This window comes from Acanthaster planci, linkage group LG08, assembly GCF_054643075.1.
Source record: "Acanthaster planci isolate LZ-2023a linkage group LG08, COTS_SCS, whole genome shotgun sequence".
In the NCBI taxonomy this organism is placed as follows: Eukaryota; Metazoa; Echinodermata; class Asteroidea; order Valvatida; family Acanthasteridae; genus Acanthaster; species Acanthaster planci.
Window position 1 is genome coordinate 20,581,958 of NC_141784.1, and position 25,811 is coordinate 20,607,768.

General features: G+C 43.8%; 1 protein-coding gene across 5 annotated transcripts in view; it reads right to left on the bottom strand.

Moving 5' to 3' along the window:
* Window positions 1-25,811, bottom strand: part of LOC110974937 (semaphorin-5A-like) — a 136,204-nt gene that overhangs the window by 40,975 nt on the left and 69,418 nt on the right. For all 5 annotated transcript variants that reach the window (XM_022226936.2, XM_022226950.2, XM_022226954.2 and 2 more), the window contains exons 8-11: window positions 20,390-20,478; window positions 7,233-7,265; window positions 6,152-6,260; window positions 4,676-4,869 (exon numbers count right to left, since the gene is read on the bottom strand). In XM_022226936.2, the coding sequence (XP_022082628.1) occupies window positions 4,676-4,869; window positions 6,152-6,260; window positions 7,233-7,265; window positions 20,390-20,478 (425 nt within the window). The remainder of the gene's footprint in view (window positions 1-4,675; window positions 4,870-6,151; window positions 6,261-7,232; window positions 7,266-20,389; window positions 20,479-25,811) is intronic.

The following is a 25,811-nucleotide window of genomic DNA, read 5'->3' on the forward strand; positions in this document are numbered from 1 at the left end:
ATTTATGAATGCTGATGATGCTGGGATGGGGTAATTTTCTTTTTTTTCTGTTTTCAAAATTCTAACAAAATTCACATCTTCATTTATTGGACACTAACACCCACACAAAGGACTGTCTGGTTCCTACTCTAATCTGACAGACAACATCTATTGATGCTGGAGTATTTCGGCCAGGCCTGCCGCCTTGTAAAAAGAGCCCAGATTGTGTGGTGTTACATAATTTCCTTTTGTTCTCGAAACCGGCACAGTGCACTGCTGACCTCTTTTCAATAGGGGCCAGATTAGCGTGCAGCAGTGCTGTGTGGCTCATCGCTGAGGTGGTGGAGTGCTTTTGTCCCCGGTGGTAATCCGCTCGCTCTAAATGCCGCAAACCATGGTATACTGTTTCAAAACAAGGCTGGATTATCTGCACTATTGAGAGTGAAAAATGGTGGTAATTTCTAGCAGCCTGGTCTTTTGTTACAAGGCCCAGTTCCCTTTGTCCAATTTCGGAGACCCCAGCCACGCGAATAGAGGATACATGTCCAAAACCGGAATCCCCGGCGGCAAGTGGTTAACTATTCAGCCAGTGTAAGTCAGCAGGGAATATATCATGGCTAACACACGTCTTACACTTTGACTGTGAGACCATTGACATGCTTATTCAGCAAAACATTAAATCCTCTTTTCCCTCTTCAGAAATGCTTCTGTTTTTTCAATTAACTGACTTCCGTCTGGTAAACTTTTCATAACTTCGCAAAAGTAAACTATGAAAGTTCAAATACTTGGAATCAGTACCCGATTACGAACCTAAAATCTATAGAAAAACGGTCCGAATTCTGTCCTACAAATGCTTTTGCCAACAGCCCCTAAGCAAAAGTGAAAGAACAAATGCCAAATTTGGTTTATCACAGAGAAGGAATCAAGCACTCAGACAATGATCAACTGCTTAATTTACGGCCAGTAATAAAAATGGACCAGGCCTGGAATATCAAGTACCTGATCCCAATTAAGTTTATGAGAAGCTGGGGAGGGGAAAAGGGCTTAGGAATTTGTAGAGGAAGTTGCACTTTCATACTCCAAAGACAAGGAATAAGGAGGTCTTTTTTTTTTCTAACCTTAAATGGTACAAAGTTTAACGTCTATTGCCGGAGCCAATACCCAGAATGCCCAGCATCTTTTGATCAGTTAATGGTTCTATCAGCCAAAATGGAGACGGCCAATTCAGACACCCCCCACCTCCAGCTTTACGTCCAGACTACAAGACAGATAGGGTTGGAAAACGCCACTGAAACTTGAAAGCCACTAGGAAATTTCAGATGCCACTTTGCCTCTGCCTTCAATTATGTTCCCCGTCTGTTTTCAGCAACCTACAATGTATTTTTGCCCGAGTATAAATGGGATATTTGTCTCCATGCTGACCTACAAAAAAAAAATGCACTTATTTCATTTCGGGTTTTAATTTACTCCAGTGAGAGATGCATATACGTGCCCACTTGTATCAGCGGAAGTGGGTATGTTTTGGCACTGTCGGGCCATTTTGTCCAATACTGGGGGGTTAGGGGGCCCGGGCTTGATATCTAGAGCAAGACGGCTGGGCAGAAATTGGCCTAACGAGGGTCTGTCTTCACTAGGCTGCTTTCCAGCCCGAATGTGTTTCCTCATCACTGAAGGAATGAAAAAGTCCTTGGCAAGCAAGGGAGGGAGGGTGGTTCACTTTCTGATGAAAACAATCACTTTTGCTTCAGCGTCAAAACATTTGGAGTCCGACACGGTTCTCTAATGTATCCCTCGGAGACGATCTGAAATTTGTATCCCATGACCAGGCAACAAGTCGGAGTGCTTCATTATGTTCTCTTGGTCTGTTTTGCTACAAACAATCTACTGAAGACAAATTGGGTATTTCTGCACTGGTTAAAAGATATCCCTAAGAACATATTTAGCCAATGACTTTTTCCCAAGAATTTCTGCAGATCTGATGTTAGAATAATCAGCCTGTCCCCTCCCCCGTCAATGTTGGTTGTGAAGTTGACAAGGACTTAATGCCATGTCTCAATATTGTACTGTGTTTCACCCACTGAAGATGAATCCCCTCGAGACTACCTGACCATGGTCAGTTCCTCCCCCTTCCAAGCCCCACTAAAATGAGGCCCAGGTTAAAATTCTGAGTCACCCTCTTGTCTGCAAACTGACACAAGAAGCTGACACCGACAAGGTCAATATAAAATAACCCCCACCCCTTTACCAGTTGCACGTGTCCAAAACACAATTCCGGATATTATAAAGAAACTCCTTCCCGTGTTTTTTTATGAAGTTCAGGAGGAAAAATAATCACAGTGCAGTCTTGGTGTCTCTTCGCCATGGTCAAGTGACGCCAGGCAAGGTTTTACCAGCCAGGATAGTTGAAACAAAACCCAGTCGTATTTTAATTCACAAGTCTGAGCGATGCTCCCTAGTTTGTTTTACCGAGCCATGATTTAGTGTTGTGCTCAGTGCGCTGTTATTTTAAGAAAGTGACTGGACAGAGAGGTGACTGGACAAAGAAACCTTAGTAATAAAGTTGGACTGTCTCTCTTCAGCTGAGCGATGAAGTTCAGGCTAGGGCTAGTGTCCTGCTTCGGACAGTTCAAGGAACACGTTTCTTTGAAAAAAAAAAAGGCCAGCAAAGATGACACACAAATATTTCAAATCATTTGGAAAAGATCTTAGAGTAAATCTGTTCACAGTGGTTCCAACGTTGAAGGAGGAATTAAATCTGTAGAGATTCTTTTACAGGACAGCATTGTTGGAGGGAAAGATCTAACAGTTTAAAAGTTGTGAAAGCTGATATTCTTTTCAAAAATATAAATAAACTGATGTTCTGCAAGGAAGACAATTCGGTCAATAATAATAAATAATGAGAGCTGTATTTAAGGAAAGATTTTTATGAAGAAATCCCCCCCCCAACAAGGGTTCTCAACTTCCCAGAACACACAGCTCATGTAATCACTTCACCCAACTCACAACAAGTCTTTCTGGGCTGGCCTAAACACCAACCAGGCCAGGCATACATTTTTTTCGCTGAGCAACCCGATGACAATGCGCCTCCTTTTCAAGCTTGACTAAAGAGCAACTCTTTCCAACCGGCCCCACACTGTCCTATTGTCACTTATCACCTGATCTCCAGGGTTTTCACTTCCACTGCCTTCTATTATTTCTACTCTGTGATTCACTGCCACTGAAAGACACTGAACTGTTATTTCCCTATGCTTCAAACATCAGAAATTTAAACGGAGACTTTTCTAGAATACATAACACTCCAATCTACCTCAAATGATGTCAGTTCAATTCTGCAATCATGATTCAGTAATAGTTTATTTTGAAAGTAGGCAAAAAGTCTTGGACAGAGAAAAGCACCCTTCATGACCAGTCGTTATTCCCACAGTTTTGGCAAGAATGATTTCTGTTTTGGGAAGAAAAGAGACGGCTACAGAAACAGGGCCACTAGGCTGGTTGAAATACAGCAAATAGGAGATTGGCAGCGACATAACTCGGGTAACAAATTGCAAAGGGAAACTTGACCTAAATCTGAAGGAATGTTTCATGCTTTTTACTTAAACGTTAGCAACCGACAGCGAAAAAGGAAGGGTTTATTATTCTTTGACGAGTTGCAGACAATCCATTTCCCAAAGTGTTCAAGAATGTTACGCTTTGGAAGGAAGTATTTTTGGCCCCAATTGTGGTGTTTTTATTTTCTTTACGGAAGGGATTGGCTAATAAAGAATGGTGTACAAAACACTGTCTCGTCTGGCCACTTCATATTAACGTACACCCACGCAGGTTTGGGGATTTCAACAAGACGTTTGAGCTTTCATTGTGTAGAGGCAAGGCACATAAAATAAGGGTGGAATGAAAGGGGTTATGAGGTTCATTCTTCTCTTTGCTCACATGAAAAAAGTTCCAAAAGGTCACAGGGGATGGCAAAGTGGAAATGGGCGGGGATGTCTTTTATCAAACTGGCCGATTATAGTTCTTCTCTTTTCATCGCCCGCACCATTACATTAGTCACACAGTGAATCATGGACCAACAAGCTCTGTGATAGTGGGGTTCAGTGAGCACATCTCAGGCAGTGATAGGGTCGCACCAGTGTACTTCCAAGCTGGTTCCCACGGGGAGGGAGGTTGTCAATTATGAACTCCCAGAGATACGTATCGGTACACAAACACAACCCGAGATGATACAATCGCTGAAGTGAAAATTAGCACATTCTCAGCCGGCGCTGAGTGCTACGCTGTACTCTACAGGGAAATGAGCGCAAAGATCTCCACGGCATGTTCCGTCACTTTTCCTTTTTTTTTTATCTCAAACGAGCTGATGAACTACTTGACCTGTTTACCTGGTGAAAGCAGGGCATGGCACATATGTACATGCATGGTTCACTCTCATTTCTTACCAGACAACGAGAGACAACAGTGGCTCGCCAAGTTCAGCAGTCATGGAACGCTTTCAAAATGCAAGGAGGTTTGGGGCAGGATAGCTCTCACAATCATTCCATGTGTTCCATGCTCAGATCAAACTTGCTTTCTGTGTTGCTCTAGCGAAAAAACAAAATCATCTTCTATCCTCCCCGTCACATCCATTCCCCTCTCCCACACCTCTCAGCTGCCGATGAAGTGAATTTTCAAGTATGGGAGAACGTCAGAATGCCGTACTCACGTTGAAATGCGGATTGGCGTTGACCTGACTGGTCCAGGCCGATCGGGAGTTCTGCTGGTATTTGAAGGGGCCCTGGAAGGAAGCCTCAATGGTGGCAAGACGGAAGGCACACACTGCTGAGGCATGGGCCACCCCGCTGGGAGTGGTGAAGACGCCATAGATGGTCTGGGTGGACTCCTCGTAGAACGTGGACTCTGTTGGGAGTGGGAGGGAGGGTTAGGTTGAAGAAAACACACAATGACAAGGATTTAGCAGGTCAGGTGCTCTCCATTCTAAACTAGCCTCCAGTTTCACATCCACCCACTCATCAGTATGTGAGATGAACTTGGCAGGTGACATAATAAGTTTCCTAATTCCAATCGCCTATGCTGGAGGTCTGTTTGTCAGTTAACAACTGAAGTGGTACTTTCATGCAACAACGGAATAATTCAGAAAAAAAGAAAACTTGCGAGCTGTTTCAGAATAGAAAACACGGATGGATATTTCCTACAGTGATAGATCACGTACAGTGGTAAGTTCAGCATATGGTCTGTCTCGGCACACTACCCAGAGTGTGCATGTCTGTGGTACAGAAACCAAGGGGGAATGAGATGTGTATGCATGTCTCCTCATGGAAAAGCAAGACAGTTTCACCCATCAACTATCTCTGTGCAGATTGTTGAATCAAGGTTTTGTGTCCTCCATTTACTGCCGTGGAACAATTTCTAAAGTGGGAGGGGGGATCCATTAAGCCCCACCCCATTGTAGGACCTGCTAAAAGTGAGAGGGGGGACGGTGAGACCATCTTACATCAGCCATTAATCGGCCAATCCGTTAAGCCCCACCCCATTGTAGGACCTGCTAAAAGTGAGAGGGGGGACGGGGAGACCATCTTACATCAGCCATTAATCGGCCAATCCATTAAGCCCCACCCCATTGTAGGACCTGCTAAAAGTGAGAGGGGGGCTGTGAGACCATCTGGCATCAGCCATTAATCGGCCAATCCATTAAGCCCCACCCCATTGTAGGACCTGCTAAAAGTGGGAGGGGGACTGTGAGACCATCTGGCATCAGCCATTAACAGGCCAATCCATTAAGCCCCACCCCATTGTAGGACCTGCTAAAAGTGAGAGGGGGGCTGTGAGACCATCTGGCATCAGCCATTAACAGGCCAATCCGTTAAGCCCCACCCCATTGTAGGACCTGCTAAAAGTAGGGGGAGGGGGGAACAAGTCTCCCAAGTCAAAAAGTGGAGGGTCACTGGCCCTCTGGCCTTATCCCCCCCCACTTCCGTCACCAGTGTCCTCCCGTATTAAGTGGTAAGAACCACACCAGAAGGCCCAACCACTACATTCCTCTAAGAAGAAATGTTCAGTCATCTTTGACTTGAGGTGAATGGCACTAAAATCACTGTATGGGAATTAGACCGCACTTAATTTGGTTTCAGTGGGTAAAGAAAATTGATGGCAATCAGGGAGGTAAAAGGTGATCACTTACGCAGCTCGTTGAAGTGGAATGGATACTCCCCGGAGACTGAGCAAGTGATGCGGGCCTTCATAAATGTTGTCCAGTTGTCTTCCAATAAAAACTGTCCTCCAGTGTCATTCTGTCAGGGAGGATGACAATGTCCATTGAGAAAGTTCTCCTACTTCCCAAAAGTCCATTTTTCAAATTTATCTTATTTAGGGCAATCCACAAGGAAAGTAAACTGTGACTTTTTAGAGACATGCAATTTCACAGGAAAAAAATTGAATAGCAACAGTGACCTTTGTGCAAAATTCTCACACCAGAACATGGTACTGACCTCCAAAATTAAAAAACAACAACAGTTTTTCACTTCTTGTCAATGTTTACTGCCACTTCTATCACATTTTTCTTCATCTTGTGACATTTGGACATATGCCACCGTCACATGTATTTGCTGACAGATGACTGTCAATATTTAAAAAATTCCAAATAGATCATTCTTTGGTTTAAAGTCACAGAGATGCCAAGCTTGACATAGCAAGCTTTTAAACATTCACCTCTGAATTCCTGGAGCCCTGGGCAACATTTGCTGGAGGGGCGATGCTACGAGTGCTTGGGAAAGAAAGTGTTCCCAGGCTCTAGGAACCTTAAAAAAAAAAATCTTCATCCCAGACAGCGGTAGTGCTCCATAATTCCTCTAAGACAATCTCAATCAATGTAAGAATACATCCTGCATTTTTTCAACAAGAGAGTCTCAGCCCTGGTGGCCATCTGTTCAGATCTGTCCAGATGAAGCCAATAACTGTTGACGGTTTTCGAAGGGAGGGCGTAGGCCTGAGGGAAACAATTCCCAAGATGGATGGAGCGATTCTTTTGAAGGGGTCTGGTGTGGATGGGCTGGTGCCAGCTTAGTCATCATCACGTGATGTGTCTTATCCTGGCATTAACCTTTGTCCTTCTGTTGTCTTTCAGTGCGGCCGACCCCGGGATTCTGTGAAGACTCAACCTCTTAAGGGTTGGAAATGGTTCCTTTTCAAAAGCTACTGACCGTAAACAACTACTCCGTCCTTTAACTCAAGGTCTTACCAATTTTTAAAAGAATCTTTCTTACCTTGCATACACGTGCAACTCGTGAGTACACCACCTATAAACAAACAAACAAACAAAAAATCAGTTGAACAAAAGAGCGAAGTGAACCTGTTACCTCCATAAAAAGCACACGTATCCAAGAACCAAATATTCAATCTTATCTAGTTCCTACAACCATCTTCTCAGGACTGCATGGTTTATGAGTCAGGAGTTCTGAATGGAATGGTTTTGCACATGTCTCCCTCAGCCGAGGAAGGTGTTCTGGTGTTCTACAATACTTGAATCCCACCTTAGCTAAAGGCAACTTGACAGGAGAAGGGATACAAAATCACTCATCTGCCTGAGAGAGTGTATTACACACCTATCCCAAGTTATCACAGAAAACTGTGCAAGGTAACACAGAGATATTTCGCACCGACTTTCCATAATGGTTGGACGGAACTTCAACAATCCTGAATCAAAATTAATATGCAGGCTTTCATCTGTGGAGATTACAGATCCAGAAAAGTAACTTGGGAAAACTGTGCATCTGACCAATTTCATGACACAACCCTACACACACACACCCCCACACCCATACTTACCTTACATACCTAGTGTGGACATTCCTTTCTTTTCGTGCAGCTGAGAAAACTCAGCAAAAATACTTGTTTTTCTTGAACTGGGAACACAATTTTCAGCTGGATATTTGTGAAAGGTTTCCTTGATTGTTCCTCTTCCGACAGGTGAACCCTACCCCAAAATGCCTCTAAACTTCTTTTTCAGAGCAGGGGATACGGACATGGTTATTACATGTTAGTCCACAGAACGTCTTCCCTTCCTGCATCGTGTGGACATCTTTTGTTAACAAGTCCACACTAGGTATGTAAGGCGAGCGTACCTACACATGTGGTACTCGTCAAGATTCATGTACTCACATATTGCTCGGGATATTTTGAAATAGCTCAGATTACAAATGCTGCTTCGTCCCCCCCTTCCTCATTTGCAGCATTTTGTCTTGGGCAATTTGTTTCGTTTTCGCGTGAGACATTTGTCTTTGATTTAAAACCCTCTTCCCTGTTTCCTCTCGGGCTGATAAGGGTACAGTTTTATAGCTCAGTCTATCATTTGCTGACAATCCATCCCCCCTCTTTCCTCTCCTTCTAGTTCCCCCTCCCCCCACCACCACTCAAAAAAGCCTCAATGACTTGCACCCGCTCCCGCGCTGCATTACACTGCACAATCGGCTTTTTTCATGTTAACTGAGACCACGTTTCAACATGCAGTGAGTTCCGCCTCAATTATTTTCATCTAAAATCCACAAATGTTCCACATGAATGCCTGGACGGCCCTTGCCCAGTCAGGTTTGTCTCTCAACGGGACCGGCGTGTCACGCCCCAAAGAGCCGGTGCACCCCCCAAGGCAAGAGAATAGTCACTTAAAGACAAAACAACCCCCCAAAAAAAAGGAATAGAGAGAAAAGACAGTTCTAAAATGACGCAAATGCCCAGGTTGAAACGTGAGTCAGATTTACGGCAGGTTGGGAATGAAAAGGGAAGCCTGGAGATGTGATAAGCTTCCTTGAGGTGTAGGGCAGAGTCAAGGTGCCATCAAGGGCGTTTGACATGAGGGGTAGGCGAGGCAAGGGGTCCAGGCAGATGAAAATCTCAAGATGCCAAAGCACCTGTTCATTCTGAAGGCACCATTGCACCCCCCCAAGAGAAACCTGCATTCAATGACGTCAGAAAGTCTGACCGCATACAGCAAAATCTGCAATGTTGGCTGAGACTGACAACTTCAAGGGTCCATCTGGACGGCCAAACGATTGACATAACCGGTTTCTTCCCGACATTTCCCTAAACAGAGGAAATGTAGTTAACAGAGGACTCTGCATTTCAACCCTACCCGTGTGTTTGTAAATAGCAACAGGGATGCGGGATACCCATTTCAGAGAATTGTTTTCTCCCCAAAACAGCATGATGTCAGTTCATTTTCACTCAAAAGAATCAACTCTGACAGATGGATCGCCAATCACCGAATTCACCATCAAAGCCAAGCTTAGAAAGTACATATACATTCATTCATTCACTTTACATTTGCAATTTCACTTTTCCCAATTCTTCTACATTTTGGACATTATTCTCTGTTGTTTGCATTCAAAAATTTCTGTTAAGTTACCAGACTGATCAAACATCTAACATTACTTGTACTTTCAAGGAATCCACTCACCAACTTATGCCACTCAACCAATTTTTCAATTTTTTAATCTCCCCTCCTCAAATTTGTGGTCATGAGCAAAAGGTGGAAACTGGTGCTTTGAACATCCTGGTGGAATGTACTCCTCCTAAGCTACATGTAGGTCTATACATTATGTGTATCTAGGAGACGGAGACAGGAATATTCAAAATCTTCATTTACATATCACAGATGCTTGCAAGTTGAGGCTACACACCTGCTTTCTGGCTATATTCCCATTGATTCTCCCACCCAGTTTTCAAGGTAGAGAACTTTCCAATAACCTCTGCTCTGGGTTAGGATTTTTTTTCCAATAACCCTCAACCCCCCCCCAAACACATGCCTCTCTTAAGCTTCCACCTTCGTCCCTCAGTCCGTGGGAAAACCCAACCTACACATACACCGACGATGTGCACGTAAATGCGTAGGCTTGCGGTCATATCAGGACAGGACAGGACGCAACCTCCCTTGTCAATTTAATCTGCAAGTGCTGGGGAGCGCGAAATCTGCTGTCACATGCCGGCTCCCATCCGACATGTTTGCCTATTAAACAGTGACCCCTTCTGCCCTTCTGTTTCCATTCCCACTTGGGCTACCCATCAATCAGAAACACCAGGGGGGGGGACAACCCCTTCTCTTTTGTGGTCTCTGGAAAGATACCTCTCTCTCCCTGATGCCCATACATGGGTCAAAGCATCTGACTAAGCCTGGTATGTAAGCCGGTTCCGTTGGGATACACGCGTGGGTGTGGCGTGGAAATTGAGACAGAGAGAGTGTAAAAAAAATGGAGTAAACAGCTTATCTGTAAGGCAATGCAGAACAAGGAAACAAAAGAATCTAATGGTTTCCAATGAATCTTCCTGGGCCCTGTGCTTCCGATGGAGGATTGACAAGGGTAATAACATATTTTTCCCCTTTTCTTCTCCTTTTTGTTTCAACCCAAAAGAAGAATGAGACAGCAATCATTCCTTCTCCTTCAAGCAGGTCTAAGAGTATCACTTCCACACCACTTGTCCCAAATCAATAAATCAAGAATTTACAAAGGAGCTACCCTGAAACTGGGTTGCACTTGATCAAGTTTCACATTTTTGGGGGAGATTTGCCTGAGAGGAAATGTCTGAAAAGTCAACTGCTTGCCCATCCCAGCAGGGTTCCCTCTCAGACCCTGCACACAATGAGATTCCCCCCCCAAAAAAAAACCAAAGATGGTTAACAAAAACTCCTTTTTTGGGTGGCCAGAAACTTTACCCTAAACTCACAGATTGCAAGACATTTCAAAGATTTCTCTGAGGCCAGCTTGGCATTAATTTGCAATCTTAGCAACCGCCAAGTGGTTAATTTTGCTTTTGATGTCTTTTTGATTTGCCACTTGTTAAACTTGCATCCTTTCTTTGTAGTGCAACTCGAGGGGAAATACTGTGCTTGTTGCTTCATCAACAGTGGGCGAATATCCCAAACCTCTGACCTCTGCAAGACTTATGAAACACAACACTCCTGCTAGCTACTGAAATGCAGCTTCTGTTTCTGCCCCTCGGCCACAATTATTCACCAAGTAAACTAACAGTTGGATATTAGGATGCTACGCACAGTAAATAAACAATTAACTAATTGGTTCCAATACCAGCTTCAGTGCCGGCAGCAAGCTGTGAACCGATACCCTCACACTGAACAATATGTCTGTCTCTCTGATCGCAACGGTGGCCCCAGGGGCCGAAAACAAGCCGCCTAACTACGCCCACTCGTTCTGATAAAAACAAATGGCCCTAGACGCCAGCTCAGAAATCTTCTCTTGAAACTTGTTAGACTTTCAAAATGCTGTTTTGACACCTGTTGCGTGTGGGGTGTTTTCCTATTTTTCCACATGCACCCTCCCTGAAGTGTTTCAAGCGTCTAGCGATCTGACCCTAGGACTCAATTAAAACAGTTATGCAGGTTAGCTGGATTTCTGTTTAAAGGAGCCCACTGGCAGGCAAATTATTCTCAGTCTGCTGTTGGACCTGCATGTACTTGGCATGGGACTGTTCAGGTTGTTTTTCTGGTGAGAACAAGTACAGTCTCTCCACATTTCAATGGTCTATACTCTAGTTGAAAACCAAATGCCCAGTGTACTGTACTCATGCAAGATTACTGTAAGGTTCTGCATTTGAACGGCTCAAAATTCCCCAATGCAATTTCCCTGCAAGCTTGTTGAAGGCCCCAGGTATATATTAGCACAGGCCAATGTAATTCTCAACCCTGCACGTCAGTCAGCAAGATTCCCCTCTCCCAGAAATCTAGGGAAAACTACAGTGGCCCAGAAATGACACAGCCACTATGAGTGGTCTTTCCACATAGTTTCCAATACGTAATACCTCTCTTTCAAAGCACTGTGGAAGTTCAACATCAGAAGTTTCACAATGATGGCTTGGCTTGGGTTCGGGTTCAATGCATACTTCACAGGTTCTGTACTTTGTTTGCAACAGAGTATCAACCAAAGAGATTACTGTGACACAGCGAGCAGTCGAAACAGTTCATCCATCCACCTGCCATGTCAGCCTTCATGGGAAGAACATCTCACCCTGTTTGTCACCAGGTTTGGCAATAGGGGACGTCCTCTGGTCTCATTAACCAACAATCTGTCTTCCAGGAGGACAGCCAGCCGATCAATTAAAGCTGCAACCTTCCAGGTCAATCCATCATCTGATGGTAGGATCCCCTAACAGAATCAAGCATCCACTTCAAGGACCGAACCCCCCCCTTTTTTAAGACCCTCCCTTCCATTTCATTGGTGACAACTGTGAAAGATAGCTGGGCCATCGGTGGTCCTGTCGACTGCACAGACGATTTCTGGGGCAGACTTTTGGCTGGGACAGTGCTTTTTTCAACACTTTCCATTTCCCCCCCTGCCTTGTTTGAACAACTGTTGGCAATGTGTCAGTGGCATCCGGAGCCAAGGCTTGACAACTTTATCCTCGTTTCTTTTGTGCAAACCTTGCAAAAAAGCACATAATATGAACTGATAAAACCCAGAAAAAAAAACCCTTGGAAGTGTAATAGTTACAATGCAACTCCCACCCTGCAGCGTTTCCAGTTGTGGTCTGCAAAATGACTCCCCTCTCTTTGGGAAATTTACAACCCAGTCCAAGGTTTGACCGGCTGGAACTGGAACTTGAAAATGACCAGATTTTTTTTCTGAGGGGAAAATCTGGACAGAACCTAGAGCTGCACCTGCTTCATACAGACAGATAAAAAGTCGGCCCCCGAAATGGTCAAATTTACTGGCACCAACTCCGTCCAGCTGTGCTTGGCTGATAACTCTCCTTCAGAACACAACCTGGTTATGCCATTTCAGGAAAAGTCCAGAATAGGATAAAGGCCGCCCAAGCCTTAATTCTTGCTATTTCAAAGCTCGCATTTTATTATGCTATTGTGTTAGCCCCTCCCCTTGACTCACACCCACATCGATAGTTGCGCACCTGCTCGTGTGTCCAGGAATCCCAGGTCTGGGCTTGGCAGGCCCTGGGCTCATAGCTACCCATTATCCGGATGTTTACATGAATTCTGTTCAAATGTCATGAAAAAAACTTGTTCACAGACAGGTCGAGTTGCTTTCAGACTGAGCAGTTTGGGTCACAGCATGTTCCAAGTGATGACAGGCTCTCAAATTATTCTGTAACTGGGTTTTTCTTTTTTCTTTCGTCATCTTCCCTCTTCAGTCAGCAAAAAGAATTGCCTCGTTTGTTCCCATTCTCCTGGGTCTGATTTCAAACAAACGTGTCAGAATGCAGAAAAAATAATCTGTCCAGCGCATTACTGCTCACTGAGCTTAAAAAGATAAAACAGCTTACCAGTGTTCTTTGCTAAAGCCATTGGTCAGGAATCCAGAGCAGGGGGAAAAGCAGGTTGCCATCAAGGTCCTGCGTGGGGCACGACACCGACGACAACATTTAGGTCTCAGCAAAATGTTGAGTTTGTGTGTTGCTTTGAAATTTCACTGAGCAACTTAGCGAGACAGTTGCTGAATGACTGAGCAAATCAGCTTTTCTTACGGACTTCTGTTGGCCCCTACTATCTTTTTCACATGATTATTTCTTGGATAACCTTCACAGTCACAGAGGACAAGAAGAGAAACTTTGATACTAGATTAATCTTGCCGGTGGATTCAATTCACAGTGTCCAAATTATTTGGATTCGGCATGAAATTACAAACAAGTTTATATGGCAATAGCCAGGTGAGTAACTTCAAGCTGCAGCAAAGTGAATCCGAACAGAGCCCAAGCCCCGACAATAAGACCATCATTTCCATGAATCATGGCCTTCTGTTCAACTTGACAAGCCAATTTGTCACATTGATGACAGGAAGGGGGACACAGCAGGAACTTCTGTAGTCAAGTCACAGAAAGGAGTAGGACCTCTCTGCTAAATTTTTGACTGGAATGGACAGATAGAACTTCAATTTGAATTGATATCAAGCCTTTAAAGGGTATGGAGTTGGCCTTTTTTGCACTGATGTTGGGAAAAACGTTACCCCACGACACTGTCTGCATACAAAAGGGCGCATGCCCTTGAACTGATAAGCTGGAAGGGTAAGTGGCAAGGGCGGCACCTGAAAATCTGAGCCCCTCCTTCTCAAGACAAAAGTTTGGCAACGTCTCCATAAATTGGTAAAGACAAAGGAAACAAAAAATGACATCTGGCTTTGGAACAAGTGGACGCCCATTTCAACTACACTTGGGGAGATAGTTGAAAATTGACTGGCATTGTGTGAGAAGACTAATCCTTTCACAGTTGGCCAAAAAATGCAGCATCATGCTAAAGCATGAATAATATCACAGGGAGCGGTTTTTCTGCTTCAGTTGGAGCTCCTGAGCTCTTTGTGCCTCGTGAACAAATCCACCTGCTGGTTTATCAGTTCAAAGTGTTGTCGTTGTCCGTAGTGCAGATGGGATGATGATGTCCTGGTTAAGCCAAGAATGCCATCAGCTTGATGCCCTTAATCTCTGAGATAGGAATGCAAACTGGTCTGGATTGGATATTTTGAGAGTAGACAATGCCATCTGTGGGTTGTACCCATATCTGTCTTCATTTCTGCCTGGGAAACTGCAGATGAATGGCAGATGTCTGTCCACTCATGAAAATCCCCAGGGGAGGAAATGAACATGTCATCCTGCCCATGACATCTAATTCTAATCTATGACTCTGAACATTTCCCCAACAAATTGGCGGTTTCACCACAAAGTGAGTATACCCGTAGGATAGTTTTGGTGCACCATGATGTGACGTACCAGCCATAGACTTTGTACACGATACGTCAGTTCATGATGTAACCAATAAAATGAAGTGCCTGATTATCCTACATATGTATTGCCCGATCGTATTTTCCCGTGTTAACTGGTGTGCCTCTGTAGAAGTCTCATAATAATATGGGTGGACTGCAAAGTGGCACATCCAAACTTGATCAGAGGAGCTCTTGCTTTGAAGGGGTGGTGCATGTATTTCGGTGCAAAGCTCTGATCTGGGATCCAGCTAATTTACGCGATGCTGGTTGGTTAATATAATCTGGGTGGGCCACGGACTGCTGTTTGCTTGTTAAGTCTTTAACAAGGCCCTGTGCAGTATATCAGCGATAAGCTGGGATCCAAAAACCTCAGGCTTCCATATACAAGGTGCCCAACCTGTCATGTGCTCTCTCCCGGCCCTTTCCAGGCTCTCTCTCTCACTCTATCCCAGTAATCCAACCAACATCCCTTGGGAAACTTAGAACTGCTCTGGCCTATTTGCAGCCCGGGGAGCAAAAAGGTTCTTCTCCCTACAAACAACGACAACGCCCCCCACGTTTCAACTCTCAATTTCCTGGTTGAAAACCAACTGCACTTTCTGCACAGTTGGTTCGGGTATCTCTCCGGGTCCTACAATAAAACTGCCCGAGCAATAGGCTGCAGGGGCTAATACCCCAGCAGGTTCACAGCGGGGAACTGGAAGGGACTAATTTAGAATCCTTCCTGAGATGACAATCAAAAGAAGGGAGGGGAGGGGAGGTTACAACAACATCACTTGTGGACCACAGTGAATGTTTTGTCTCCTGGCAACCTGAAGTGCAATCTTTAGAATGCACAATGCACTCTTGTTATTGGCTCGAGAAATTATGCACAAATGGCATCCCAGAGAAATCCCAATAGAGCTGATAACAGGGCTCATCACTTGATACAAGAGTGCTATAGTTGAGTACTGTTTGCCCAGTACAGCGTATTGCTGAGTACTTAAATTTCCGAGTGCCTGAAAGTCTGATTGCTTTACCAGCTGAGTGCAAAAACTGATTTTCAAGTACAGGAGTACAGGTAATTGTACCTACAAGTACAAATACTTGTACCTCTGAGTAAAAGTACTTGTACCAGTGAGTATGAGAATGAGTACTTGAACTGCGAGTAAGAGTATGAGCATCAGTACCTCAAAAGTATGAGCACTTATACCTCCGAGTATGAGTACTTGTACCTCTGAGTGTGTGTACTTGTACCTCCGAGTATGAGTACTTGTACCTCTGAGTACGAGTACTTGTACCCCTGAGTATGAGTACTTGTACCTCTGAGTAAGAGTACTTGCACCCCCGAGTAAGAGTATGAGCAATGGTAGCTAAGAGTATGAGAACTTATACCTCTGAGTAAGAGTACCTATACTTCCGAGTACGAGTACGATTGCTTGTACCTCCCATTACGAGTGCTTGTACCTCCCAGTGCGAGTACTTGTACCTGAGTACAAGTACTTGTATGAGTATGAGTATGAGTACTTGGAATTACAAGTACAAGTCAGAGTACTTTAAGTCTGAGTAAATAGTCAAATTTGTTCGTCAAAATGTTTAAATTTATATATGAACAATGGATATACAAACTCTTTTGCAACTGATTGTTTTTATTAAAATCTGCCGTAGCATTCCCAAATCAGTATTTATGTAAAGTTGCAGATTAGATTTAGTCCCAAAACTGTGTACATGAATAGGCTCCTTGGCAAAACACAGAAGTACAGCATTTATACCGCAAGAGAAGGATCATCAATTCTGATGCACAAACAGTAAAAGCATTGAATCAGGGCATGGAGATGTCAGAAGAACAACGTTTATAAGGCATGAGAAATATCATCAATTCTGATGCACCAACAACAGTAAAAGCATTTACTCCAAGGTAAAATGTAAAAACATCAAGAATAAGCTGCTTAAGTACAAAATGCCAAAAAAACCTTGCTCAAAAACAAATGTTACCAGCTAAAACTCTGTGTAATTGTCAAGCCAACCAAAAAATACGTAGACAACATTCTGAAACAATATACATGTACATTACAATGTACATGTACCAGTACGACTCTGACTTGTGATGATGCATTAGCTTATGCACGCATGACGTGAACGAGTAAATGTCGATGGGTGAAGTCTGCTTTCCAGACTTCATATTCTTATGCCTGTGCTTTTCTATATTCTAGATTTCTATGTCAGGGCCGGAACCAGACTAGCTACAACTAAAGTGAGTGTTACAAGTCTTGGACCCAAGATGCATGCACTTTACAAGGTGATACACAGTGACAGTGCCCCTTCAAGAATTACGTCTAGTGATGGTTCGTTTCACGGAATAAACAGGAAAGTCTTGGAACGAAGACTAAGAGTACACTGGCATTTCAAGTTCGTAATTGGCTAAGACGGCACATGTGTAGGACTTGTGTTTGTCGGACTGTACCTAATATTGGTCAACGAGGATCGATTTTCATGTAAGGTTGTATTTCAATGGCCGTAACGGGGTTTAAAGGATTTTTTATCGACTACTGTTAATTGAGTATGATACTTGATACTCGAGTACAATTTTACTCGGAGCACTTTGCAGCCCGAGTACAAGAACTGTTGTTTGAGTACGAGTACTCGGAAATTCGAGTACACTGAGTAAGACACAAGTACATGTACTCTGAAAATTGTACTCGAGTATTACTCGAGTACGAGTACTAAATACGAGTGCTAAAACACTGTGATACCCCTTATGCAATAATCGGATCACTGAAGCAACCAAACAGCAGTTATGGATCATTTTGGCTCAAAAACTAACACACAAAAACGACCACAACAAAAAGGGAATATGCAAACTTGTGGAAGAAGGCTCAGATGTGGGAACCATCTGGTACTCAATAAACAAAAGTGTGCAAAATGCAAAGACACACTTTTTTAATTCCATACTGTCACTCTGAAAAAAAGTACAGAAGGCCCAAAGACTGGCACTGGTCTTACCAACGTTCCAGACAACTCAAGCAATGTCACTGTGCTGTTTCTGCCTGTATTTGAAAACATGCCAGAAGGGGTTTTATCTTCACAAGTGGGATTAACCCAGGCAGCTCCATGCCACAGGTTTCATTAGGAAGCAAGGGTACCCAAACGCAAAGGGATTAACAAAAAATGAAAGGTGGGATCTCTGAAATTATTTAAAGCCTGGATTAAGGGAAAACTGACTTGTAACTCAGGGCAACAAATCCCTGGGTTAGCCAAAATGGGGAAAAAACGGAAGTTGTAATAGTCGATGAGCCGTTGGCCAGCATGAGTGGAGGTGATGGAGGGGGATCGGAGATGATTTGTGGAAGTTTCCAAGTCCTAAAGATATCATAAGAGACAGTTCATTTGATTATTAATTATCCAAGGGTACGGGGGGGGGAGTGGTAGAGCAACACAAATTTTTTACTTCCTAGCTGCAGGAAATTATGATAAATGAGATTTTAATAGGGAAACTTTCTGGAAGGAAGGACTTAAAAAGAACTATCCCTTCCCTGCAACGTTGTGTCACCGTGGGGTGATTTTTTTTTTCCTATTTTCATTTCTTCGATTTGATCTATTGTTTCTATAGCACCTCTTTAAAGAAGATTCCGAGGATATCTTCTCAGGGCTGTTTTGAGGACAGAGAGGACCCCCCCGGAACAGATCCAGTCAACTTAAATCGATTACGACTACTGAGCAGCCCAGGCATCAATTCTCCCACCACGCCGACAAACAAGTTTACCTCCCCCCCCAGATAATCCTTACAGAGAGCCCCTCTCCCTTCCCCCAATGCTTCTTGGCTGGGAATCTCAGGGGTGCAAGGTATCACATTTCTATCGATTGCCCTCAGGACAGGAGAAGGAAGCCAGTAACATTCCCACTGAGAGGGAAACCAACGCAAACAAAATCTGCTCTCCCCTCAATCCACGCACTTCACGTGCCGTGCCAGGAGCATTCTGTGGAGAGTGTGCCTACTGACTCCTTGCAGCACGTTCCATCTTGTTTGCCCACTTCCTACACTCAATCCCAGGAGGGGGAACATTTACATCCATTCCCCCTAGCATGAACTCCTTCAATCCCTAGTTAGATTATCACACTAAAGATAATGACAATTCCCAAACATGATGTCCCCTGGACATGATGTCCCAGTGTAGATGGGTTGATGGTGTACCGAGTACCTTGGTTCAGTGTTTGACTTGTGATGGTATCGGGGTTTGAACCCAAAGAGTACCGTGGTGGCTGTTTTTCTTGGGCATCAAACTTCACAACTGACTGTCTGTCTGCCCCCCATAGTGGCCTAAATGAGTCCCTGTGAGCACAGAGAAAGGATACCACTGATCTCAAGCTGTTGCACAAAACCTGATCTCAAGTCAAGGTACACAGAGGTTATATTCGTGAAAGTGCTTTTCATAGGTTGCAAAGCATTATTTAAGTACTACGTATTTAAGGGTGGAAATTTTACGTTTAATTTGGAAAACGTTCAGGAAACTATTCCGTACCTTTTAAACATCCCACCTTTACCACTGAGTCATTGAAAACTTTAAACACAACAAATTGTATACAATGTAAATAGTTGATACACAGTTCCAGTAATGAATTCGTGGTATTCCTTTGATAATGACTGAGCAGTAAAGTGTTCTGAAAATCAGATTACGTTTTACAGGCAACGTTTAAGGTAGAAATGAATGCCAGATTGCTTCAATCAAAACGTCAAAGCTCTAACAGAGCCAAAGTTCCGTTTCAATGTTTGGGAAAATCAGGAAACGGATTTGGATCTTTTTTTCATTTAAACATCTAAATGTTCCACCCTTAGTATTATTATGGATGGAGTACACTAGGTGCTCAGAGTTCAAACTGACCCAGAGTTTGACTAAGCAACTGAAATTGACTACAACTTGCTGCACAGGATTCAACGGTTCTACTTGTTGGCCACATAACTGGTTTACCTGCTCCAACTCCAAGGGCCACGTACAGACACTGACCTGCTCCAATTACAAACTGCACAGTATTTGATCATACTATGCCATCAATAATGATTTCCTCGACTAAATATCTGCAGCGTACTGAAAGCTGCACAGACCTCGCAACTAACCTTACCACTTCTGTATGCCCCCCCAAATTCTCCAGTTTTGACTCTTACAGACAGCTCACATCATTGACAAACAATGCCTCAAAATAAAGAAAGAAACTTATTGCTCAGTAATTTATATTCTAAATGCTTCCAGAATTTTCAGCTTTTTCTCGAGAGTAAACATACGAGAACATTTTCATGAGTATGAGTAGAGAAAAAGGTACTCGAGTGTGAGTAAAGTACTACAACACTGCAACCTACAGAACAAACTTGGGAAACCATCACAATAAGGGTACATGGCAGCCTGTCCCCCCTTAAAAGACCTTACAACTATAACACAACCAGCACATGCATCTTAAATGTCTATGACACCACACAGCCAACAAACAGCAACAAGGGCAACAGTCACATACCCGTGTATCTACCTGGAAATAACACTAGGAAGCACTGGAGGAAAGACTACTTAAAGACAGCCGTTTCCACTTACGCAGGGCTGTCGCAACCACACGTGTGCACGTGCAAGGAAAGGGGCTCCGTCAAAATGCCAGGGAACATTCGATTGGCGTGAGGATACAAGCAGGTGACGGGGCTGTGTTGGAGAGTTAGTGGGGGGGGGAAGAGAAATGGAAGAACTCACCCTGCCGCAATTGGAGAATTCCACAGCCCTCTCTCGGAAGAAGAAGTACACCCATGGCCCAATCTCATACGAAGATATGAAGTTAGGCTCTGTAAAACAAGGAAACATTAATGCTCATAAATGCCTGAATTGAAAACCTGCATTAAACAAGTGAATTTTCAAATTTTCAAGAACAAATGTATATGAGGAAAAAAAAGAATCTCTTTAACGTCAAGAGTTTTGATTGAAAGAAATATTTGTTAATGACAGGTCAATAGGGATGACAAAAGGTTGAATATTGCTGTCTAGTGATTGCAGACTTTTCTGGGGAAATAGTTCATTTACTCACAGCCCACTGAAGTTAAACTCGGTGATGTGCCTGTTCTGGAGTTTACGGAAATAGCCAAGTGGCCCAGTTTTGAAGTAAGTTGAGCATGTTTGGCGCAATAATGCACTTTCCATTCACAGTCGAGTCATCTTGTCATCAGATGTGGAAGTGAATCAGAAAAGGACTTTTGATGCCCTCATCCTAGTTCATTGAGTTTGCTCAGAGTAGGGGTGATTGGAAACAGAGTGCCCCCGAACCAAAGATATTGAAAATGGGAAGAGTCACCAACATAGGGCTGGATAGCTCAGTTGGTAGAGCACTGGTAAGGTATTCAGGAGGCTGCAGGTTCGAGTCCCCCTCCAATCAAATGTTTTGGTAATCTTTGTAATCATTTGTAAGAACCTAGTCAGTTTCCCCTGATAAGTTGTTTCATAAAACAGAGAGCTGACATACTGACTCAATTAGTATTTCTTTCATTATTAATTCTGTCAGAAAAACAAGGCCATAAAACGTCCGACTCGCATTCATGGTGGAACAACTTGTATCAATCCCTTCAATCTAATTTTAGAACAATTCAGCAATGATCGTGTCCTGGTCAGAGTGGAAACACAAATCAGCAAATCTGAAGATTGGGCTTTTCAGAAACCACACTGAGATTTGCCGTTTCCGGGGAGCCTTCTTCTTTCATTTAAACAGTTCGCAATCCAAAATAGCCTCGATCCCCGGCACACGCAATATGTCCGAACTGATGAAGAAGAACCCAAACTAACCAATGACAGTCCAATTAAGAAATCGCCGTTTTATGACAACGCCACGTGTGTGCTGCCAGCAAAACAGTATCGGTGTAGGACATTCTTCCACGACTGATCCATTTGAAACAGGTGACGCCGCATCCATCTGCTATGATTCACTGGATGCGAGGTGGACGGCCCCGCTAAACTAAGACGCAGGGATGAAATTGCACTATTTCTTTTCCTCTTCAGATTTAGCTCTGTCTCCCCAATACACACACTCGACAGTTTGAGAAAAAAGGTCACTTTGGGCTAACCAAATTATGCCCTTTACTTTTCTGGGCATGCAGCACATTGCTTCGTAGCGATGATTCTGAAGTACACACGCAGTTGTCTGTATTATATTCTCATGGCTTAAAAATGCGAAAAGAACTTGGAGATAATTCTGCATTTTGACTCCACTTTTTTCTTCGAAAAAGTCAATTTTGTTATTTTCCAGTATTGAACATGCAGGAATCATTAATGGCTTCATTCGGGTGTTGAAGAAAATGATAATTTTACTGAAAACAAATATAACTTTAATCTTAGTTATCGGTTTTCATAAATTAGAAGGAACACGAAGGGTAATGCCAAGGAGAAAATGGATCTTCCTTTAAGGACACGGAGGATATCCTTTTAGTCTAAGCCGCCACAGGTAGAGCAAAAACATAGAGTGATGTGGGGGTGGGGAAGCGAGTGAGGCCGCTTCATGTGCCGCTGAAGCTCAGTCCTGTTTTTGCTGTATTATGACCGGCCGAGAGCTGCACGTCGACCCACGGGAGAGCAGGCAGGGAAAATTGAAAATTTCCTGTTATTACCCAAAATACAAATGGCTGCGTGCCTCCCGTCGCACTTCTATCACCGTTTTTCCCCTCTCCTTCCACTCTGTACCCACAGACGAGTGCGCGGTCTCCTTGGGTCTCCTTCGCCGCTGTTCCAGCCAGCCCCACCCCCACCGTTTGTGATTCGTCTGCAAGGTGGCTTTGAATTATTTGGTTAGTCCTTCCGTTCTGAGACCGAGTTGGCACAGAAGAGAACATTCAATTCATTTTACTGGAGGGAACCCAACAGTGTAATCACAGTCTCTCTGAATATTGACTTGGTTCAATTCATGCCAAACAGAACGGCAGGCGAGCAGCACGTGTTTAAGTAAGTTAAGCCCTCTCATCCTTCTCAATGTAAGCCAAATTTGAGCTTCTCCACTCTGCAATCAACTGCAAATCTCAGCCTGTCTTGTACATGCATGCCACTGGGATCTACCGCACAAATAGCCTCTGAGTGTCATTCCAAACTGCTGTTCCCCTCCTCAATCCCACCCCATCCACCGCCAAAGAAGCCATGGTTTCAAATAGTCCAACAAGTCAGGAATGTCACAATATGACTCAGTCAGGGATTAATCCCTGCACTTTGTCGTCCTAAACCCCCTGGCTCAAGTGGACAGCCAAATTTCCTGGGTATTCCCTGTGTTATGCCCTGCCGATCTGTTAATCCGTTATGTCACCGTGATGGTCACCATGCTGGTGGTTAGGACAACTCAAGCAGATAAGAATTGATGGGGTTTTCATTCCAAGGCAAAATTCTGGTTCACAGGTTATCGCTACTGTACTAGATTCGAGCCAATAAAAGTCAACAACAAACTACAAAAGCACCACCAACGCCTCACTATGATTCTTCTGAAATACATCATGTAGGCCTGATGAATGCTACCAAGGTTTGCAGAAAAATTCTTTGCAAATTGGCAAAGTCCAATCAGAGACCAAAACAAAACTTAAACACTGTAAAAACATGGCATTCCTGAAGCATCACAACTACATTACAAAACCCACTGACTTTTTGAAAGCATGTGCAGTAGAGGCATAGTAACCTTCAGGCAGTAGGAAAGTAGGCCAGACACAGGTAGATTCCTGTCGGCTGCAGGCACGAACACCTGTACCAAAGTCAACAGTCAGATGCCCAGCCACTCAGGAAAGGAGTCCCCCCCTATTTTCTGTAAACAGGGACATGGGGAGCTGTTTTTACCGAAACCACACATGTAGGTCAGGACACCGGACCACTACACCCTCTGATTAGATTAGCTGAGAGATTAGGATCGAAACTTACCAAACCCCCAAAAAGCCACTCCCCCCTTGTTCCCACAGGACTGCACATTACCTTCCAGGCTGTCGCTCGGGCCATGACTACACATGAGTGACAACTCACTTTTTACTTTCATGCTTCTAGACTCATGTGAGCTGCCCGTAACTCTTCTAAAATTTAGCAGGCAAAATGGACACCTTTCTTAGGCAGAACAGGGTGGCATTAAATCCTTTCCACTTTGTGAGGCCTACAGCATAAGCAAATAATTCTTCTGCCCACTGTTGCCCTGTGGTTGTCTTGTTTTCAAAATCTGCAAGTTTTGGAAGCACGCCTTTTGGTGGACAGTTTCTAGCCACTGATGGCACTTTTGCAATCAGTTTGACAAGCAAATTCTGCCAAACAGAAAGTACGCATAAGCACAGGCATAATCCCCAGTAAGGTGTCAAACCTTAAAATGGTTCTGCCCCACCTTCGGTACAAACTTAACTGCCAGTGAAAATAAAGCAGGAGGCAACAATACATTTTCGTGATACACTAAATTGGAATGTTTGTAACCAAATCAGCCTGCAACTTTCCATTCACCATCAACAGAGGGTACATCAAGTGAAACCACACAGGCCAACACAGGTAACTGTTTTTAAATAACTTCGTTTACAACTCTGTGTTTAGCCTATTTACAACATGTTGTCTCATGTGCATTCTCCCCTCTACTGTTACCATTAAGGATATCACTCTATCTATCTGGAAGTCGGCTTGATTAGGATTTAAAATAATTCAAAGGTTACTCTTCATTGAATAAAAGCCTCATAAAGGGTAACTTGACCTAGAGCCAAAATAACCAGGTGTCTCTTCAATTCAATAAGAGTTATGTTGGCACTCAGGAAACCTAACAGCTTAGCCCATGAGAAAACTTGCCGCTTTTTTACACTGCTTGGTGATCCATGTTGAAATGCACTCACAAGGAAGAAGGAAACCTCAATAAACACTACCAAACATTGAAACTAGTTCATTGCCAAGTAGCTGAACCAGGCAACACTTACTCTGCCAACTACTTCAGGAGTTGATTGGGGTACAGGCTGCATTCAAATCTCCTGGCAAGCAGCTGAAAATAATGTGTGAATCTATGGGAAAAGTGCAAAGCTGCTGGTTGGTTGGTTCCACAGACCAGCGGGCTACTTCCAGCCTTGCCAAGAAATTGGACACAGTCACAGACAAGCTGTTTCTCCCAAATCCTCCTTTTTTGTCTCAAGCTCTAGAAAGTCATGGAGCTTTTTCTGGTAAAGCCAATGAAAATATCGGGGGCATGTGGCCAAGCGGTTAGGGTCTATGGCCTGCAATCATAGGGTTGGAGGTTCGAATCCAGTTGCTGGCAGTATGCTGTGGCCCTGGGGAAGCCCCTTCACCCCTGCCCACCTCCCTCCATCCAGGAGAATAAATAGGGACCAGTATTAGCTGGAAAGCAACCTGTGATGGACTGGCTCAGTCATTTCATGGTAAGGAAACCAGAGATAAACAACGGCCTAGTGAGCCAAATTGGCTTGGAACTGACTTGCTTTTTTTAATGAAAATATCTGACTTTGTTTTCCATCCTCCCAAATAAACACACACACGGCATTTCTGTCATCCGAAATGGATGTGTTTTTGTACCAGACTCTCCTCCGTGAGGCATTTATCATAAAATCCTAGAATTAAAGCTTAACCGCTTTGGACCAGGGCATTTATGAATGTTGAAGATGCTGGGACGGGATAATTTTCTTTGTTTTTTTCTGTTTTCAAAAATCTTTAGAAATTCATATCTTCATTTACTGGACACTTACACCCACACAAAGGACTATCTGGTTTCTACTCTAATCTGACAGACAACATCTATTGATGATGGATATTTCAGCCAGGCCTGCAACCTTGTAAAAAAAGCCCAGATTGTGCGGTGTTACGTCATTTTCTTTTGTTCACAAACCTGGCACAGTGCACTGCTGACCTCTTTCAATAGGGGCCAGATTAGCGTGCAGCGGTAACGTGTGGCTCACCGCTGCAGTGGTGGAGTGCTTTTGTCCCTGATGGTAATCCGCTTGTGCTAAATCCCCAAACCCGTGGTACACTGTATGAAAACAAGGCTGGATTATCTCCACTATTGAGAGTGAAAAACGTTGCTAATGCCCAGCAGCCTGGTCTTTTGTTACAAGTACAGTCTTTTGTTAGAAGGCCCAGTTCCCTTAGTCTGATTTCGGAGACCCCAGTCACGTGTAGAAAGAAGACGTGTCCGGTACCG